Here is a 22,463-nt window from a genome sequence, read left to right as displayed (position 1 = left end):
GGAAAAAAGGTCTTACAACTAACTCTACTTTTTATGCCAGCTAGGATACGGATTGCTTTTTTCTGTTTTTTAAAAACGTTAACTGCCCCGCTACTACTGCCCCACAAAATTACCCCATAAACTAAGTGACAATGGAAGAATGCATAATAAACATTAATTAACATACTTAAACTAACATGATTTTTCAACCTCCTGAGCAGAAACAAAGAGTTACTTAACCTTGCAACAACCATTTCAGTATGACTACGCCAAGATAACTTACAGTCTAATATGATTCCTAGCAGTTTAGCATTTGATACTTCAGATACAAGATTTGTCTGTGAAAAAATAATTGAAACAGTTTTGTCATTGTTTACTGAAAATTTATTTGCCTTAAACCAACTATCGGCTGCTATTTTCATACCCTCAGTTTTAAGTTATACACAACACGATACATAGATGACATATTTTTTTTTTTTTTCTTTAGAAAGGTCTAGAGAATAATTGATAAATTTTGTGTTTTAAGGGTAAAAAATTAGAAAACACCATTTTTTGGCCTAAGCCCCTTCTCTGCATAAAACTCATTAAAACCCGGTCCCATGGCCCGATCATGCTAGTTCGCGAACTCATTCAGATTTATCCCGCCTTACACCTTCAAACCAAATTTTCATTTGATTTTACGTTATGAAACAAACATAATTCAAGGATATGCCTTTGCCAATTACAATCAATTGTAAGTATGGTGGGCTAATATGTTCTCAGGTACTTAAGTTGTGTCACAATTTCATTTTCTCAGGTACGTGTTTTTTTGCCATAAGTTAACTGCATGGTTTGCTGCCTTGTTTACTGTGTGAAATTAACCTAACTTAAGTTTTGTGACGTTGCCTATTGTAAGTTATTTTATAGCCTAGGCTACTAAATTTCCATTCATACTTGGCTTCCTACCTAATATGTATGGTCGCCATTTCATTGAACAGTATTAACAGTATTAATGGTAGAATAAGTTAAAGGGTACAGTTTCTTAACTGGGCTACGCTAATTTTATTGAAACTACCGATTCGATTAGTAAACCTACATGCGATTTTTTCACCATCCAAATAGTTTGGTTGGTTAGTTACTTAGGTTATGATAGTTTAATTTTATAATAAACTTAGATATATTTTAAAATATCAATTATTAATCACTATTTTTAATTCGATAGTTCAATAAACAATATTAACTTAAGTTAGCGTAGCCCAGTTATGAAACTGTAGGCCTACCCAAGTTAAATCTCTTGGCTCAGTATTATCACGCTTACCATTTCTAAGGTTACACTTCCATAAGTTATCTGTTGGCACAAACAACCGAATGAAAATATCGATCGATATACGGTATCGATTATTCGAAATATCGTTTGGTATCATTATTAGCCTACTCATTCGGTTGTTTGTGCCAACAGATATGGAAGTGTACTCATTTCGAACATAGCCTACGCTTACTAGGTATCAGTAAATTCAAGCATCCATAGGCCTAGTATTTTTTTATTTTATTTTTTTGAAACTTTCAAATTTGTTTCCTTGAAAGATAGGCCTACAAGTTTTATTTTGTTGTTGTAAATAATTTATATTTATATTTAAAAATTGACACAGTCTATCCAGCTCTGCTGGTCAACAACGCAGCTTTGGTAATAAGGTAATAAGTAACCATTTTTTATATAGGCTACTAAGTTAGGCCTAACCTAACAGTAACTTAAGTTAGTTAGCCTATATTTCTTATTTTTAAGCACGCTGCTTCAAAAACAGACAATTCCTAAGTTAATACACCTACCTTAAAATCTTCCTTTCTAAAATCTTGTTTAAGAATGTAGGCCTAAGTCATTAGTTGAATAGGCTGCACTTTGGTTTACGTCCTACACTCATTCTAATGAAAAATATCAGTTAGATTATTCGATATTTCAATTAGGCTATTTCATTAATAACCAAACTTGATAGCCTGGGAATATAGGCCTACTCGAACACTTGATACTCATTCGATCGTTGAATACATTCACTGATATTTTTATTAAGTTAATTGTTTATGCCTGTCACAGGAAATCTGTAACTTAAGTCACAGCTAACTTAAGCTTAAGTAGGCTAGACAACTGTACCTACTAACTTAACCTAATAACACTCAAGCAAATAATAGCAATAGCCTACTGCATTTTGTTAATTTTGTTACTTTGAATAACAAGGCCTAGCCTAGGAACAGGATTAGATTAAAACACAACTTACTGGATTTCAACATAGTTCCACAATAGTTTTGGAATTTTTTGATGTTTACAATTTATTAATAATAATTATTGTTCATCTCCTTTATCTTCTGTCAACACCAGCCGGACCATTGACAAGATTCATTAATTTTTAATGCCGTTATCCTTCACTTCACTTCATTTTTATATCTTTTAACTTCTCACTATAAATATTTCTTGCATTTTCATTGTCCTATAGCATGTAATTGTTGCCATTTCTCGTATAAAAATCGTGTATAACAGTATAACATTTAAATAAATAAATGTTTAGGTTATAAAATACCATATTGCAGTTGTCAGTACGGTCAATTACAATAATTATCGTATCCTACCATAAAATATCGTATATATGGTAGACCTGACTGAAGCGAGCAGCTGATGCCATTCCCACAATGCAACATTCTCCTCAATTATAAGCTATGCCCCAAAATCAGAATTATAAGGTATGACTCAAAATCAGGATTATAAGCTATAGAACAGATTTGGAATTATAAGCTGTGCCACTATTTGACCATTATAAGTTGTGAAACTGAAAATGTTTCATACCTTATAACGTTTTAGAGAAATTGTGGCATAGCTTATAATTTTTCGTGAAAGTGTGGCATAACTTATAACTGATTATAAGCTATGCCACATTTTCAACATTATAAGCTATGGAACAAATTCACGATTATAAGCTATGACATTATAAGCTATGACACCCCACGTGGCCGCAGCCTTACTGTAAGATACATTTTTGTTTATGTACTGGCTCATAAAGCCACATCAATCTGTCTTTAATTGTTTTTTTTTTGTATTCTTAGCCTCAGCGTGCTATTTTTTCTTATCTGTCAGACTGTCACTAGCTTTCACTAGTCACTATTGACAGCGACAGCTGTTGTTTTGTTTTGGTCGTTTGTTACTTTTGTTGTGTGTGTCCAAGTCCAACTCCAACCACAACAAATTTTAATACATTTCTATTTCTTTCTAGATGATGATGAAATGAAGGAATTATTTAACTTCAAAGCTTAATCATGGGTTGTCTATGCGACAAAAATATGAAGTCTAAGGATTTGTTGACAGATTCAAATAAAGGATATTCATGGTAAGTCAAAATTAAACATCACTGTGATTTGTTAACCACAGCTTCTTCTCATTAAACCCAAACTCTTTTTATGTTTATTATAAATTTTATAAACATCATAAACACTCTTTGTTATTATAAAAACAATATACCCTAGGCCTATATGATTGGCAATTATATGTGAAGCTTATAACCTCAAAAATAACATAAAAAGTGTCATATTATGTCTGGAGCAATTAGCATTCATAAGCCTATCTAGATTGTAATAGCCTAACTTAATAGGTACAATTCCGCAGAGAACCTACGATTTATCATCGGATTAAATATAAATATATATCTATTATAAATTGGGGTACACTTCCATATCTGTTGGCACAAACAACCGAATGAGTAATAGCCTATTGATTATTCGATATCAAATCAAATCAAATCAAATCAATTTTATTTCCACAATATATAAAAATTTACAATTTTTCAAAAAAATAAAATACAAATATATATAGTCTTGAAGCATTATAGAGTAAATTGATTACGTAAATTAATTCTAGTAAAATTAAATTTATAAAGTTATAATAGTAAAAACTTAAATACTAGTTGAATGTTTGCTCCGGCTTGAATAATAACTAATGTAATAGATAAGGAAATGAGTCTACATGGACCTCAGTGGTCTGTGCGTAGACTCGAGTTGTTAACCCTTAGAGTGCCAGGCGAGAAATAAAAGTAACGCTCAAAAAATGCCGATGATTTTTCCCGAAGGTCGCGCTAAAAATGCCGAGCGCGATCTGGCGATTTTTAGGTTAAAATTTCGTAAAAATCGAATTTTCGATATTTCGACCAACGAAAATCGATGTATCGCATCTAGCAACTTTCGACTCAATGTTAATATATGGGTTAAAAGAATCCGAGTATTTATTCGGTTGTTATGACAGCTGTTCGATCATTACGAAACGTCCGGTCAGCCGGACGTTGGCACTTTTGGCTCGTTCTAAAAACGTCCGGTCGGCCGGACGTTGGCACTTTTGGCTCGTTTTAAAAACGTCCGGTTCCCCGGACGTTGGCACTCAAAGGGTTAAAAATTATATATTTTTGAGCTAATTTGAAATAGAAGAAAAAGTTTAAGATTAAATAAAAATTTACTATGTGCTATGGGAACGTGTAAAGATAAAGATAAGTTTAAAGATTATATAAAAAATTGGAGTAAATATTAGTTTAAATTTTTATGAACAGAATTGTTTAAGGAGAAGCCAATAAATAAAATGGAAAAGAATTTTGTTGGTTGCAAGAGTTTGCAGAGGCCCTGTCCGTTCAGTGCTGTCAGACAGTGGCAGGTCTCCTGTTATCAGTAGTGATAAGAGCCTCGGCCTCTTCATCGCTGATATCCAATAACCATCTATTAACTAGATTTTTGAATACACCTAATGTAGGTGAATGAAATAACTGAGTTGCTTTATACATAGTGGAATAATTCCGGAACAAAATATGTGCTATGTAGAAACAATTTGTTTTTGAAAAGGATTTATGCTGCTGAATAGTAGAAATTCCAATTCTATTTGCATATCTTGTATTATGAGTGTGGGTTATGGAAGTAAAAATTGAATTGAAGTTTTTAAATATAAAAATTAGAAGATCTTTAATAAACAATTTTGCAATGGGGAATATTCCAGTTTCATGAAATAGTAAATCTGAGGAGTATCTTTTACACTTTTTGAAACCAGCTTTTAGGATAGACTTTTGAACCACAATCAGACCTGTGAGATGTGAACTGTACGCCCCTCCCCAAGCTAATATTCCATAAGACAAAACCGACTGTACATATGCAAAATATGTTGATTTAATTTCTTTAAAACTGAGAACATCACTTAACTGTCTAAATGCAAATATAAGTTTTCTAGTTTTATTTTGCAAGAAATTAATATGCTCTATCCATTTCATATGTGAGTCAAAAATTATTCCTAAATATTTATATGAGTTAACTCTCTCTAAGGTATCGCACGAACAACTGTTATTGAATTGGTTGAGACAACTGTGCAAGATCAAATTGGTTAGGTTATAGTCAGCTGTTGACGCGAGAGAAATAGGCATGAATTTTGTTTTGGAAACATTAAGAGATAGTACATTTTGGTCGAGCCATTTTTTTACTAATTTGAGATCTGTTTGAGCTTTACTTTTCACACCTTCCCATGTCTTATCCTTAACATAAATCAATGTGTCATCTGCAAAAAGAAACATTTTTCCAAAAATTGGTAATTTAGAAATATTATTTATATATATTAGGAATAAAATAGGCCCAAGGGTACTCCCCTGAATCACCCCATAGTCAACAGGCACCTCATCGCTATTGACTCCATCTATGTATACGAATTGTCGCCTATCTCTGAGGTAGCTTTCGAACCATGAGAGAGCGTTCCCCCTTACACCTATAGCAGATAATTTTGAAATTAGATGCTTTCTGTCTACACTATCAAAAGCTTTTTTGAGATCTAAAAAAATTAATACTGAGCGCAAGTTTTCAGATAGAGCATTAAAAATTTCTTTGTTGATATGAAAAAGAACATCTGTAACATTTTTATCTTTTCTGAACCCATATTGACAGTCTGCTAGGATCTGATTCTGGTTCAAGTAATCCACCATTTGTTCCTTAACTATTTTTTCAAGCACCTTAGAGAATGCACTCAATAAAGATATTGGTCTGAAATTATTTTTGTCTTTGTGGGAGTTTGATTTGTATAAAGGAAAAACTTTTGCCAATTTAAACTTGTCCGGAAATATTCCACTAGCCAAACTTAAGTTTATGATATGCAATAATGGTTTAGAGAGTGAATTTACATTTTCTTTGAGAACATCAGCCGAGACACCATCAAAACCGGGGGCAGACCCACCACGTAACGAGTAGACATGTCTGATAACGTCGAGTTCAGTCACTGTCTGTAGTGTAAACACAGTGTCCTGCCTGTAATCTGCGTCGTTGATGATCGGCGGACCGCTGCTATTTATTGAACTGGCAAGGTTATATCCAACAGAAGCGAAAAACGTGTTAAAGTCATCAGCTACAATCTTTCTTACATCAGGAGTGATGTTGGATACGTTTGGAAGATATTTCTGAACTGAAAAGGGGTCTTTTTTATTTGATCGCCCCGCCAGCTCGTTCACAACCATCCAAAAGCGTTTGGGGTCGTTTTGATATTGGTTTAATTTTGACCTGTAATATACTCGCTTAGAGCTTTTAATACCACTGGAAATTTGATGTCTTAAATCACGATATTCTTTATTTAAAGTAGCATTAAACGGCTGTTTTTTAATTTTCTTACTAGTTTTATCTCTTTCCCTAATTAGCTTAATCAAATCATTTGTGATCCATGGCTTTAATTTTTTGAACCTCGATGATTTCTTAACAGATTTTTTAAAACTATCTATGGTTTCATCCATGATTTGTAAAAAACGAGATGCACAAGAGTTAATGTCAAGGTCGATAAAAAAGTTGCTCCAGTCTATTTGCGCAAGATTACAGGACAGTAGTGTATGATCGATAATGCGTGTAGAAGTATCCAAAGTAACTGACGGTGTATTGGTTGGAAAAGTAATAGTCATGCCTGTGCTGAAATGGTCTGTAACGTGTGTGTGTAATGTTGCTGATTGTACATTTTTCATGTCGTTGTAACGTATGAACATGTGATCAATGCAAGTTTGGCTATTGTTCGTAATTCTTGTTGGTTTGTCTATACATTGAATGAGACCAGCACCTAACAAACAGTTTAAGTAACTGTCGTTAACAGAATTAATACTCAACAAATCAAAATTTATATCTCCAGTTAAAATAATCATCAAATCTTTGCTCAAATGGTTAAGATAATTTTCTAAATCGTTTATAAATAATTTAGCATCTGAATCAAAAGTACGGTATAGTGCTAACAGACAAAATTTGTTATTGTGTAAGTTGAAATTGAGTTGTATTCCATAAACGTCAGCAAATGAGATCTGTGATGCAGTTACTGATAGTCGATTGTTGAAGTAAACAATAACACCGTCGGCTCTATTTCGTCTGTTATCAGTGAGTACATAGTCAAATCCGTCAATCGTCTGTCCCCCTACCCCCTCCTGCAACCAACATTCTGTCAACACAATAATATCCATCTTGGGAATTTCATTTAAATAAATTAAAAATTCATCAAAGTTTTTGGAATAGCTTCTGATGTTTGTGCTTATGACTTTCAATTCGTCATCACCATTATTGTGTGAGAAAAAATTTTTAATTTCAGAAATGGATATTAGCTCTAAACAATTGTTGTGGAAAAACAAAGAGTTGTCACCATCCGCATTCATCTAGCAGTCTACGCACATACCACCTGCCCGGCCGGCAATTGTTGATTGTTGAGCCTACTGCTGTTCAATTGTTACATAATAAAGTGTAGTTAGTAATAGTTTGTTAATGAGAGAGAAAAAGTTCTTGATATATATATATATTGATCGATATTTCCATTCGGTTGTTTGTGCCAACAGATATGGAATTGTACCCAATAGATATGGTTTGATATTAGTTAAGTTTAAGTAATATTGCATTAAATTTAATTTTACCGTAAGTTCTGATAAACGAGAAAATCAACAAAAACATGAATAGCATACAGTTAGTTGGTAAGCACCAATAAAAACGTAAAATAAACAGCTCAATTCAATGTTTACATCATCAGGAGACATTTTTAGAAGCGATATCTCAAACCAAATTATAATCGCTACATTCTATAGGCCTACATCTATATTCAAACAAATAATTATATTACAGGGTTTCTGCGGAACTGCATCCGTAAGTTAGTGACTAAGGCCGACAGGTTCCTTAGACACGGCTGTTAATTAATATAGCCCGTACTACAGCCAATGGCAACTAAGTTAAGGGACCTACAGTTTATAGTGGAATCCTAACCATTTTTTGCCTTGGTATATACGAATTGGTCTAATTAGCCTATCAGGATATCACTCCGGGTAGTCATAGTACTCACTAGGCCTAGTTAGTGCGGACGTTAATCCGCACCAGGGAGTATCACATCCACAGTGCATATCTATAAATATCCACAATTTGTGACCTCCTAGTAGCTAGATTACAGGAAGACGACAATATATCTATCAATCCTAACTTATATCCCCCATGTCATAGGGACACAAAAATCTCAATAATTCTTACCAAAGAAGGTCTTGGCGGACACATGAGTGAAAATTTAAAAACGTACGTTTTCAGGAAAAGCACTTTGCAAAATTTTTTCCCGTTTTTTCAAAACTTTTATTAGTTTTTTTATTTCATTAACATTTGAAGTTTCATAAAATGTCCATGGTAACGCAATATCTTTGGTAGTTTTTTTTTTTAAAGAGCATCTTTAGTGGAAAAACACAAAATCCTGTCACGACCATAACGGACGTTTAAATGAATATTAAAAATAGTTAATATTATTTTTATAACTATGTTTTGCTATAAACTAATTTACTTTTATGACCATTATACAATAAAAAGGTCACTGAGCTTTTGGTATATTTAGTCTTTCTAGAAAAAAATAAAAAACTCAAAAAATTGAAAAAAGCCAATAAAATCTTTTTAAGTTTGTATAACTCCGAAAAAACTTACCTGAGACCCGAAAAATCGTTATGTTTGTATATAGGTGTGCTTCTTTTGTGTATAAAACATTGAAATATGACGATATTTTAATTTTTGAAATTTTTATGATAGAAATCATAAACGTGATGGTCAGGGACAAGCGGTACGGTCGTGAATTGTCTGAAATAATCTAAATCTTTCTAAACAATCCTTCAATTATACTGTTAGTTATAATAAAAATATGTGTTTCAATTGAACTAAACTGTTCAATTTACAATTATATTAAAGTTATTGTCACGACCAAACACACTATAATCCATAAGGCTGGATTGGTCGTGAAAAAACCCGCGATGGTCGTGAAACTTTGGTCGTGAAATTACGTGTTATTTGGCTCTGTTCTGGCGGTAGCCCTGCACCTCATGTTCGAGGATACAAAGTGGACTTCTAGGTTAATCTAGCAATTGAAATATCTTATAAACAAAAATTAACACCATGTCTACTTCATCGAATGACTACGTACGGTCATGGACACACCAAAATTACAAAAAACACAATCTTTCCTTTATTAATCTTGTAATTCCTCCTTTCAACTCGAAACGACCGGCACTACAATCCTGACGTACACCCCGAACTAGTCTCTAAAACCAACTGACTCCATCGACGCCAGGCTTGCCACTTGCCTTTTGATTGGAGACACAATCCACCTTAAACCACTTGGCAATTGATCAGACCTCATTTTCTATCTTAAAAACTTAAAATCCAATTCCCTAAACTTAGTAGTCTTTCTAAGCTTGTTCCTATGTTGTAGCACATGTCCGGCACAGTATCAAAACCATTTTTGCTAAGCTATGCTCGCATAATTAGTTACATGTAAAGATTTTTTATGATTTTTCAATTGTTCAACGTACCTATTTACTTTGAAGTTAAAGTAGTCACAAGCTGGACAACAAGTTGCAATTGGTAAGTTAGTAACTGTATGTAATATTTCAATTTGTATGTATCTGTAGCCTAACTCAACAATTTGACATGGTCCATAACATAACTGTATTTCTGTTCAATCGACCAAATAAAGAATCTTGTATCTTGTTAGTCAGTGAAGTTTTGAATTGTTTCAGGGAAAAACGAGAACAAAACATTGATCCTAATGATTTCACCTTGGAAGCCACTGAGAACTCAGACATCTGGAAAGTCCCAGGGTCTATTAATGGTCAACAATATGTAGTCAGAAACTGTAGAAAATCTTGCATTTACCTCTTAGACAATATCAACACTTTGACAATAGATGACTGTAATGACTGTAAATTTATCGTTGGACCAGTCACAGGAAGGTGAGTAAATATTTATGTAAACTTAAATTGGATTAGTCTACTGTGGTATAGGTATACTGTTTATTTATTAATCGAGAATGAGCCAACATAACATTGAAGACAAATATAGTTGTTATCAGATTGTCATATTGTTGTCTGTAACAATCCATATTATATCCCATGGACTCCTGATAGGGTCAGGGAAAATTTGGCTTTTCTTATCTCCTTAGACTACAGTTTAAGGCGGTAGCCTAGAATAGTATTGCGTAGGCCTAGCTGTAAACAAAGGACTAAAAGATCATAAGTTTGCTTTAAAAATAGGCTATGTTTAATTTCATTATTGTAAGGATCAACTTTAACATACCGGTATGGATTCATATTGTTGATCAAATCGTTTCACCTGGACATTTTAGGAACTGTTGTAGGCCCTAACTTACTTGTCATCGCTCTTTCTAGGTTAAATTGGCTTAGCCCTACAGCAGGGTTGCCACTTTAGGTTAGGGAAAAATCGGGACATTGCCCCCTCCCCCCAAATTGACATAGGCTTATATACGGGCATAAGGAACCAAAATCGGGACTGTCCCGGCAGAATCGGGACGGGTGGCAACCCTGCCCTACAGGCTGTTTGTAAGGCAAATAAATTGGCTATTTTTCTGTTAGTTACTGACAAATCTAATTTTTAAAATATGCTATCTAGGCTATATCTAGCATTTTGTTTTGTCTCGAAGATCTCATAATAATAAATACAGTTCACTTCCTACAAGAAGGACTCTCACTCAAACTAAAACAAGTTTAACAACCAGACATTCAGTGGGGTATAGGTGGAAGCAGCTGCCCCCATTTTTTAGAGGATTTATTAAAAATTATTTCAGTGTCTACAACCTCATACCTTCGCTATTACTAAATAGTCAATTGCCGCTACTTACTGTTTTGAACCATTCAATGCTAATAGCTTGGTGATCAAATACTTATAAGGCTTAAGGCCTATATGGAAAATGTTTAAATACTCAAGTAATAAGCCTACATTTCAGTGTTGTATTTAAGAACTAACAATAGCTCTCTTACAGCGTGTTCCTAAGGGACTGCAGGGATTGTTCATGTGTGGTTGCCTGTGGACAGTTCCGTTTAAGGGATTGTCATAATGTCAACGTGTTTCTATGTTGTCCGACCCAACCGATTATTGAGTCTTCACGTCGAATACATTTTGGATGCTACCAGTTGTACTACGATCAGCTAGAAGGTTTGTGATTTATTTAGTGTGTTATATAATTGTGATGCATGTCTTATTATGTATTATTTAACCTAAGCAGTTTTTAAAAATGTACTTGTGTCCTGAAAAGAGCTCTGAACTGTAAACTGTCCCCAAATTTAAAATAGGACGCTGAAATGAAATTACATCCAAATTATTGTAAATGTTGAGTTGAAATATGAAGAGCAATAATAAAGTAAACAAATACAAATGATATCGCTTTAGTGAGAATAAATGTCAAAGTTGTTTGTAAGAAGGTAAGATAATACAAGAAGAAGGTAAGATAGGTAGGAAAATACAATAGTTTTTATGTAGACTATGTGCTTTTAATTTATTATGATGAGTTCGCTCCATGAGGGGTTTCCCCATATAACCTACACATTCCTCAAGGTAGTCTACCCTGTGTACATGTTTGTGTTTGCTCATCAAAAATACAGCAACTCTGTTCAGGATGGCTATAAAAAAAATGATATACTAGCATATTTGATAAATTTAGCCTAGCCTAAAGACAAATTCAAGTTCAGACTTAATCCTCTTCGACGACGACATTGTGTCTATTAAGTCCAAGTATATATTTCAGACCAGTTCAGATTATTTACCAGCCAAATGGACAAATTTTGACAATCCCCAGTTAGTGTTTATCCCAACTGATATTGTGTAAATCCCAGTTTGTATTTCAGACCAGTTTCGATCAGCTGGCCTGAGTGTGTTTAACAACATCTGGAGCAGTGTTCACGACTTTACACCTTCACACACGGACATCAACTGGTGTCTATTACCTGCTACCATGACTGTACAAGACTATTTCCAGCCTTCCAATCATCCGTAAGTCCAGTATTGTAGGGGTTTTACATTTATTTGCTGGGAGTTAAAATCCGAGATGAGGTACTTGATTGATTATGCAACTGTTGATCTTAAACTTGGACAGTGAATCATATGGTTGTTTAGATCAAGATACATTTGAAGCTAACACATCAGGCTACCCTATACATGTTTTTAAGGTGAAGATGAGTGTTGTGTAAATGGGATGACAGCTTTGTTACTGATTTTGATCAGATGGTTCTTGAGCTAGGACCATTTTTAAAAGCCAATCAAGAACAGTTTGGTTCATTCTTTATCCTTTAAAAGGTTTCTGACTGTTTCCAGGATAAAACTTTATAATTACTAAGCATGCAATGTAGCCATTCTGTTACTTAGCTTTATAACAATTTATCTTCCTCAACTCAGATGAAGCAGGGCTGACTTTGATCATAGAACTGGACCTGGTTTTGTAACAGTGATACCAATGTTTCTGCGTACTGAATTAGTTTTTTTTTATTTCATGCACGCAAGTCACCTGTCCAGAGGGACTAATCGGGGAAGACAGATTATTGATCATGGTTTTATCGGATCTTGCAATGGCCTTTGTTAAGCCATTGCAAGGAAGACTGTCTATCGATTTTAATGTAGAAACCTTTGAGTGGACTCACACCCACACCCAAGGAAAATAGTATATACATACTGTTTGAATCAGTTTTGTATTATGTTATTGTTGTACATGTGGCAGCCCTGTCTGACGATATACGCACTTCCACCATCAAGATGTCTACCTTCATTGCAGAGCCTTTAAATACTTAAATACTTTAAATACTTGATTCCTTCATATTTGACCAACAAAAGTTGGATGGATTGCGTCAAAAAAAGAGTAAACTTATAAAACACTATAAACATATACAACTATAACACTACACACTATATATACACACTATATATATACACTATAACTATATACAATTTAATCTGAACTGACGGATGTGACTCGGATTTTTGGAAAGGCGAGTGGTTCGTCAATCAGTTCCTTGATCGAGTACAGGGGCCTACTGACTAGGCTCTGGCGAAGTGCAGACTTAAACTGTTTTGGTTCTAGGGTCCGGATGGTTGTCGGTAGCGTGTTGAATAATTTTATCGCTAGAGATGGGTATGAATTAAGCGTGTGGCTAAGTCGACAACGGGGTGCATCCAGGTCATAAGCTCTGCGGGTCCCATAGTTGTGCTGCATGTTTCTGGTTGAGAAGTTGTTAATATTTTCTCTCAAAAGGACTAGGGTGTTTAACGTATATTGGCTGTAAACTGATAGAATGCCAAGTTCCTTGAAAAGAGGCCTACAGTGGTCGGTAGGGCCGGAGGATGTTATTAGCCTTAGCGCCTTCTTCTGAAGCAACAGCACACTCTGGGTCGGGTGGCTATGGCCCCATACCACCAGTCCATAATTTATGTGGCTATGGAATAATGCATAGTACATTATGACTAGGTAGGGACGTGTGATCTCATGCTTAAGTTTCCTGATCAGATATAATATTCTACTTAGCCTAACGCATACTTTCTCCACATGGAGGTTCCAGTTGAGTTTGGAATCGATCCAGAAACCTAGCAGTTTGACCGCCTCGTCTTCGATGCCCTGGTTGAGAGTGCACGTGACGGATTGTGTTTTATCGTCATTGATTTTGAGAGGATTCAAAACAAACCATTCCTTGGCTTCATCCAGCAGAATTGCTGCCTCGGTTCTCAGGTCGTTCAGGTTGTTGTGCCTGGTCAGTAGTGTTGTGTCGTCTGCAAAGAGCAGCATTCGCCTGTTTAAGGACAGATTATTGATCATTATGACAAACAGGACAGGGCCCAGAATCGATCCTTGGGGCACGCCGTGGTGTATTTGCCTGATACTAGAGGAGGCTCCCTGCAGTGAAACAATTTGTTTCCTGTTTTCTAAGTAGCTGACTAACGATTTGTGGACTACTCCAGTGACGCCATATTTGCCAAGTTTGGTAAGAAGGATATCATGAGAGACCACGTCGAATGCCTTGCTAAGATCACAAAGACTAAGATGGAGGGAGTCATTTGATTCAAAGGCATCAGAGATGTTCATGACTAGGCTAAGGAGTGCAGAGGTTGTAGATCGTCCGGCCCTAAACCCATGTTGGGAATCGTTGAACAGGTTGTTGTTCTCGAAATAGGCCACCAGTTGCTGTTTCATTACTGACTCCAGAACCTTAGAGAAAACAGGAAGAATTGATAACGGCCGAAAGTTAGCGGGCTGTGCTGGGTCACCCTTCTTGTAGATAGGGATGGTTTTAGCTATCTTCAGGTTTTCGGGAAAACACCTTCGGCCAAACAGCTGTTGACTAAATAAGCAAGAGGGGCAGCAATCGATTTAAATACAGATTTAAGAATATGACTAGAAACACATCTAGCATAATTTGTTGATACTGTATCACAAACATACTACATCCCAAGGCTGAGAAGTAGGTGTTTGCAGTACAATCATAATGGGTTCTAATGAGAGCACCATTAATTTAATACCTTTCCTGGCTGGTGAGTCACATGCCATACTTAGTCAATACACTACCAGCAACATATATTGGTAAAACAAATCCTGCAAATACAATCTCAAAAATGTTTAATGCACACTATTTACACACCAAGCATTTAAACAGAATTTTAACTCTCTTTTTTAAACTTTGTTTTAAAACCTTACTGATATTTATTTATTGTTAGAGTGCAATGTGTTTGTCCAAACCTGTCTAAAATTTATTGTGTAGCTTTCTATAGAGCCTACTAAGTAACTCATACTTGATACCTCACCACAAACCTCTACAAGGCCACTCAAACCCCAAAAGGTTATTGGCCTTGCTAACAGATGCCCCCCATCCATCTCCGTCTTACATGAGATCTGGTGTTATGTTGAATCTCTGCATGTCCTTCTGCACCTGATCTTGTCATCCCAGTCTTGGGCACCCCGATGATCGTCTGTCTCGTGGATGATTTTCTGCTGCCATTCTTAGCGTGGAATTCAGCTCCCTTCTATTTACATGACAGCCCACCTCAATCTTATATTTTTGTTTAAATCTATTATGTCAGAATCTTGATACAAAGTTCTGAGTTCCATGTTGGTCCTTTTTCTCCATATTCCTTGATCACTTGATGTTGGACCAAAAATTGATCAAAGAATTTTCTTTTCAAAGACTATAAGTTTCTTTTAGGATTTTTTGCTTTTTTGAGTGTCCAGACCTCAGACCCATATAATACAACAGGTAAAATCATACTCTTGTGGTAGCCTTAATTTGGTAGTTTTTAAACTCATATTATGCTTTTTTGAAAAAGTATCTGTGAGTGTGGTTAGTTATTCTCCCAAACATTAAAAAAATGTACCATAAACAACAAAAAAATATCGATTCCTTTCTGTAAACAACAACTTTCTGGTCTTTAAAGTGCATATAAATCAGCTGCTTACCTTGTTGTATCGTAAAAAAATAAAAAGCACAATTAAGTTATTAAATTACATAGATGGTGGAGAGAGAGAGGTTTTTAGACGCCCTCTTTAACCATAAGCTGATATGAGTCATTTTTCAGGAATTTTAACTGTCTCACTGTCACAAACATTGAATACGGTTAAAGTTTTTTTTGACTATAATGATGATCACATTGATAAATCGTAAACCAAAACTGTTCATGTTGAATTGTTTCAGGTTAAACCTGTCTCTAGAAAGAACATGGAGTGTTGTTCCAATGACCACAGGAGTTTTTCCGGAACCTGATGAAGACTTGGAGGTTTGCTTGGTAGCGTTCTTTCACACAAACAATGAAGAAGCCTTAGCCAAATCTTTCATCCGACAGCTCCTTGAAGACAGGGTAAGAGGACTAATTTACACTTCTTTTAGGCGTGATTTCCTCCTCTATGGTGTCAAGGTAAAACTTCTACTATGTAAAGTGTTTATGCATGCCATTGAAATTTGTTACGTTTATGTAAGGTAAATTGTTTTTTGTGTTATAACAAGTAACAGTTTTGATGGGACCTTTATGTCTGCCTTTTTGCTAGAGAAAAAAAGTTTCGAAAATGAAAATGTTTAGTGTAATGGATCAAAGTTTAGTTGTAACTAGCACCGCCTTTTACTACCTGTATCCACCGTTTGGGAAATACTGCCCTGATTTAACATATGATGATATATTATTTTCCTTATCATCATATAACAAATTTTACTGCTTCAAGCCGCAATGATTCAATAAGACTTCAGCATTCAAAGAGGAAGCCAACTACTTCAAACCAAACCATTCATAACACCACTTACCACCCACCTTCTCAAAAGTTTGCAGCATAAAACAGCATAGTGTATAGGCTTCTACAGCTCTCTATATCACTCACTAATTATTAGAAAGAGAGGCACTTAGCAATAGCTAATGGGTTTGAAACAAACATTGTTGAGAATCTTAACAAACAAAAGAATGAAAATAGAAATACAAATGATAATGAAGTTGAGAGTGATAAGTGATAGTGAAGAATATTTCCATTCTTACAGCATGAGTTAGACTAAGAATTAAAGAAACACAGTATAGAGCTAACTTTTAGGACAAATAACAAGACTATAAATATAAACTAATTGATACAAGAAAGGTTATTGAAGAAGGCGGTGAGACATAGTTATGTTAATGTTACGCTTTAGATTTTTTTGAGCAGATCACTTATCGTTGTTTCAAATGGAGCAAGTCACACCGCCGTATACAGATTGCGGACTCTGCAGGACGTTTTTGCTGGTTCACTCGCCGAGAGATCACGAGCAGACGTAACGTTAGGACTGTGGCCTCTCGCATGCTTACTTAGCTCATCTGGTCTCATCTACATGGCGAATGACGACAGATGAGTCAAAATTGGGCCGTGGGATGTTTGCAGACATCGGTCTTGGTGTCTTGGGCATCTGCAGCAAAACATACATAATGTCATGTAACTTTGCAGTGCAGATGGTGGTGTGTCACCGCCTTAAGGGTGACAGGTCAGGGATGTACAAAATTAGCTGGTCATACTAGTGTTTATGTAGGAAAACAGGACACATTAAAAACAAGATATAAATAAAGGGCATCATCCAAACCGAAAGCTGACTAACAAAAATCAAAACTTGCCTAACACCTGATAGATGAAAACTACAACCTAAATAACCTTAACACCGAAACGGCACAAGGAAGATTTCTCAGGTTCCGTTTGGCGTCACTAACTGCTGACGTCACTTTGAGGGAACACCAATACCGCAACGATACGGCTTATGCCATCGGCCTTGGTGGTGCAGTGGATAGCGTTGCGGGCTGATAATCCGAATGATCCGGGTTCGAATCCCGCCGGCGGCACTAACTTTTTATCAACAATTTTTTCATATCAGCAAGTTTGGTTGGTTTGGTTAGGTTATGACAGTTTAATTTTATAATTAAAAAATTATAAAATTGAATTTTAGGCAATTATAATTTTATTTTATGAACAAAACTATTTTTTAGATTAGTAAACCTTTACTAATCTACCTTGGAGTGCCGTGATCGGGTTGCAATGTGTTGTAGGCCTACATAATAATGTTTCGTTCTTACGTGTCAAATGTATGTACAGTTTTGTGTTTATTTGTAAATTTCTACAATTTGACGAGTCCAATTCGGATATTATAATGTTTCAAGTCTCAATGTTTCTGTGTATACCACTTGAAAATGCCAACATGGCGAAACATGTAGTGGATTGAAATAGACACTATTTATTTGAACTGCAAGACGAGGTATGTTTTAATTTAGTTTATACTAAGCAGTTCAGGGGCTACAAAATGGAATTTAAGTAAACCTTTAATCGATTTTTCCATTATCAGCACGTTTGGTTAGTTTGGTTAGGTTATGACAGTTTAATTTAATAATAGAAAATTATAAAATTGTCTGTTTCTTCAGACGCAGCTGTTAGTGACGTCAGCAGTTAGTGACGTCAGCAGTTAGTGACGTCAAACGGCACCTGAGAAATCTTCCGTGTGCCCCACCGCCTTAACACTGGCTTGGAAATCCTTCACATCTGTACAAAAAGCAATAAATTAGGTACCCTGAAAAAATTTAGATTTTTATAAAGCCCACAAAAAATGATAATGGTGAACTTATTCTAAACGATAAACAATTCAAATCACACGTTATTTCAACAGCATTTTAAATCAGCGAAGGGAACCAAGACCAGGAGGGCAGAGTACAGCTGATAACCCTACCACTGACATGACAAGGCAAAGTTGACTCCCAGTCAGCTACTTGCACGAGTGTGGGAATGTGCGTTTCTCAATAGGCCTGTTTGAAAAAAAACCTTGTTTTTACTATGTGTATTCATTGTGTGTGACATTTTTATGTTTTTGTTTTTTAATGACACGTTATGGCTGAACAATGTCTGAACATGGCACATTGATGTTGAAATGGCTGTAACATTTGCTACACCTTTTTGGAGCTGGTTCACGAAAGTAATTTATTGATTTAGTCATAGGATCAGCTCAGGGGTTAGAAAATATGGATTTTAATTGAAAAACCAATCGTACCATTTGCTAATTGAATGTTCCAAACTCTTTCAGCCATCTTGTTGGTTGGTGAGTTGCAGACAGTTGACTCTGGAAGGTAGAGATGCCGAGGTTGTGTTTGGAAGTTCATCCTACAACAAGGAGGCTGAGGCTGGACCTCTGGTAGGTCTGGTGTTGGCAGGACCACGGGTCATATACTTCTGTCAGAAGGTAAGTTGACTAATCTCAAGTGGAAGGTCAACGTTTTAGTTTTTGGTGTCAAACACTATGGAGTAGATCCCATTTTTACCTTTTGACTGGATTTAATTCCAAACCCAAATGTCGAACCATCAGAAGTTAGAAAAACAACTATGGTACGCATACACAAATTTCCAAGCCTCAGTCTATTTACCTGATTTTTAATCGACATAACTATTAGTTAACAATTACTGCTTCTAAGTGTTTGATCTATCTTGTGGGACAAGATAAAACACCAAACTTTTACCTGACAAGCTTTGTATTCACCTGCCAAGGTTTCACCTTCTTGTTATGTGTTCAAAGTTAATTTTGGGTTTTGGTGAGTTAACATTGTTTAATTATTTTCACAAAAGTTAATTCTTTTCACAAAAGTTAATTCTTTTCACAGCATTATCAGTCAGATCTGAAATCTGGTCGCATTCCTCAAGTGGGCAAGCTTTAAACCATTACAAGAAAAGCATTAGCCGAATCTGGAAAAACCCAATGCCACCCATAGAATAGTTGCGAAAACATTGGTTTTATTCTAGTCGTGATGGAAAAAGTCCTTAATAAATTGATACATAATGTAGGCTACTTGTTTTGTGAATATTATTCTGGCTTTAGTTGGTAGGGTATTAATTATCATAAGTGAAAAAAATATTTCTATGGTTTGAACAAATTTATCCCTAAAACTATTATAAATCTACCTCCTTTTTATAGCATTCAAATAACTGTTTTATTGAAATAAGCTGTGAAAGACATAGGCTTTGCAATAGAAAAACAAAGCATTCACTTCACAATCTTTTAAATTGACTAGCCTTCATGCCTGGTCCAAATTCAGTGTTGCCATCCTCCAAGAACCGGATACACCCTTAACAGCCTTACCAATCGCTCAAGTACAAAGACTAACAATTTTTGTCCTGCAACTCTTTCGAACTATGAGTTTTTTATTTGTAAGTAATTACTATTGCATCTACTACTTGGAGTAGCCTAACAAAAACAATTTAAACAGTGGTCACAAGTCACAACCCTCTCCCTGAAATCTGATTATACTCTGATGAGAAGAATCTGTACTTTCACATATTGTTTCAGACGGCAGAGAAAGTCGTTCCTGCCAAGGATCAAGTGTATGTGAGCTCGAACCCGCGAACGTCTCCCATACAAGCAGAAACATTCACCAGCGTTGCAGCCATGCTATTGTATTCGTAAACACTGCCTTAGGATTATGTGTTGGATACATAACTAGCCTTGATTCAAAGACATGTATCTGACAAAGAACGTTTTTAGAATGAGTTTAAAACTTGTTAATCAAATATAAATCTATAGTGTTTGTTTTATTTCAAAACAAAAAGGCACGATAGAAAAGCATAGTAATACTTACTACGGTGAGTAAAGAAAACATTTTAATTTTTTTTTTATATCTATACTTCATTCACAAAATGTAGGCAGGTTTATGAGAAGAAATCTATCCCCTCCACTTGATCCTATCTTTAAAACAATAGCTCAACAGCTATGTTTTTCAAAATGTCAATAAGCTGCTATACATTAGGCAAAAAAAGTAGTGGGGAACTTCCCCTCAAACCGCCTAAATTTTGTGAACAGACTATAATTAATTATCAACTTAGTATTTACAATCAACAAATTTTTGTCACTTGGGTATTATTTTCTTTTTACCGCACATCTAGTCATATTCTTATTCTTGTTTTTGGCAATTAGGTGTTAAGAACAAAAATCATAACAATGCAATTTGGTACTTTGTACATTTAAGTAGGTAGTTGTAAATAACACTTTTGCCTTAAAGTTTAGTCTTTCCAAAGGTAATGTTTGAGGTTTTACAAAAATAAGGTACATATAGATTTATAAAAGACATTTGTTTGACATACTTATATATATTTCACATTTATTGGTAAAATAATATACATTGTTTTTAAATAATAGGCTTTATTCGTTATACGAGTGAAAATTTAAAAACGTACGTTTTCAGGAAAAGCACGTTGCAAATTTTTTTCCCCCTTTTTCAAAACTTTTATTATTTTTTTAATTTCATTAACATTTGAAGTTTCATAAAATGTCCATGGTAACGCAATATCTTTGGTAGTTTCTTTTTAAAAGAGCATCTTTAGTGGAAAAACACGAAATCCTGTCACGACCATAACGGACGTTTAAATGAATATTAAAAATAGTTAATATTATTTTTATAACTATGTTTTGCTATAAACTAGTTTACTTTTATGACCATTATACAATAAAAAGGTCACTGAGCTTTTGGTATATTTGGTCTTTCTAGAAAAAAATAAAAAAACTCACAAAATTGAAAAAAGCCAATAAAATCTTTTTAAGTTTGTATAACTCCGAAAAAGCTTACCTGAGACCCGAAAAATTGTTATGTTTGTATAGAGGTGTGCTTCTTTTGTGTATAAAACATTGAAATATGACGATATTTTAATTTTTGAAATTTTTATGATAAAAATCATAAACGTGATGGTCAGGGACAAGCGGTACGGTCGTGAATTGTCTGGAATAATCTAAATCTTTCTAAACAATCCTTCAATTATCCTGTTGGTTATAATAAAAATATGTGTTTCAATTGAACTAAACTGTTCAATTTACAATTATATTAAAGTTATTGTCACGACCAAACACACTATAATCCATAAGGCTGGATTGGTCGTGAAAAAACCCGCGATGGTCGTGAAACTTTGGTCGTGAAATTACGTGTTATTTGGCTCTGTTCTGGCGGTAGCCCTGCACCTCATGTTCGAGGATACAAAGTGGACTTCTAGGTTAATCTAGCAATTGAAATATCTTATAAACAAAAATTAACACCATGTCTACTTCATCGAATGACTACGTACGGTCATGGACACACCAAAATTACAAAAAACACAATCTTTCCTTTATTTATCTTGTAATTCCTCCTTTCAACTCAAAACAACCGGCACTACAATCCTGACGTACACCCCGAACTAGTCTCTAAAACCAACTGACTCCATCGACGCCAGGCTTGCCACTGTCGTGCTCCAAAGTTGAAAATTTTTCCCAAATGGTCGTGACGCCAAATCGAGGGACAGACTTATTTTGTCATGGTAGTCAGTTTGTAATGACAATAAAATTATAATATGCTCCTTTTTTATAAGTTTAATAACCATTGATGACATAAAAATATGGCTTTATATATTTCGGCATGAATAATTAGTCTAAAAACAGCGTGAAAGTTGGAAAATGTACCCTAGGGACACGTCATGGTCGTGAATTTCGAGACTTTAAAAATACGAAAAAAATACCTAGAACCTATTTAAAACAAAGTAAATGTGTGTAACATGTTGCCCCCGTCCCAAAAAATATTAAAACACATAATAATAAACTACAAATCCAGTATCTACAAAGTAAAAGGCCAGGGACATGAAAACGTACGTTTTTAAATTTTCACTCTCACTCATTATATAATTGAATTACATTTTTTACACGTCTAAACTATCACAA

At 35.0% G+C, this 22,463-nt stretch overlaps 1 protein-coding gene across 1 annotated transcript; it reads left to right on the top strand.

The window, feature by feature from the left end:
* The first annotated feature begins 3,174 nt into the window (after positions 1–3,174).
* Positions 3,175–20,335, top strand: LOC128997683 (protein XRP2-like). The gene is made up of 7 exons (XM_054423336.1): positions 3,175–3,329; positions 10,002–10,214; positions 11,261–11,433; positions 12,123–12,267; positions 15,945–16,107; positions 18,819–18,974; positions 20,073–20,335. The coding sequence occupies exons 1-7, from the start codon at positions 3,259–3,261 to the stop codon at positions 20,187–20,189; spliced, it is 1,038 nt and encodes a 345-aa protein (XP_054279311.1). The 5' UTR covers positions 3,175–3,258; the 3' UTR covers positions 20,190–20,335.
* Positions 20,336–22,463: the final 2,128 nt, after the last annotated feature.

Source organism: Macrosteles quadrilineatus, unplaced genomic scaffold (genome assembly GCF_028750875.1).
Source record: "Macrosteles quadrilineatus isolate MER2022 unplaced genomic scaffold, UCM_ALF_1.0 Scaffold_6__1_contigs__length_79288215, whole genome shotgun sequence".
NCBI lineage: Eukaryota > Metazoa > Arthropoda > Insecta > Hemiptera > Cicadellidae > Macrosteles > Macrosteles quadrilineatus.
Note: the sequence above shows the minus strand (reverse complement) of the source record. Positions and strands in the feature narration are given on the sequence as shown.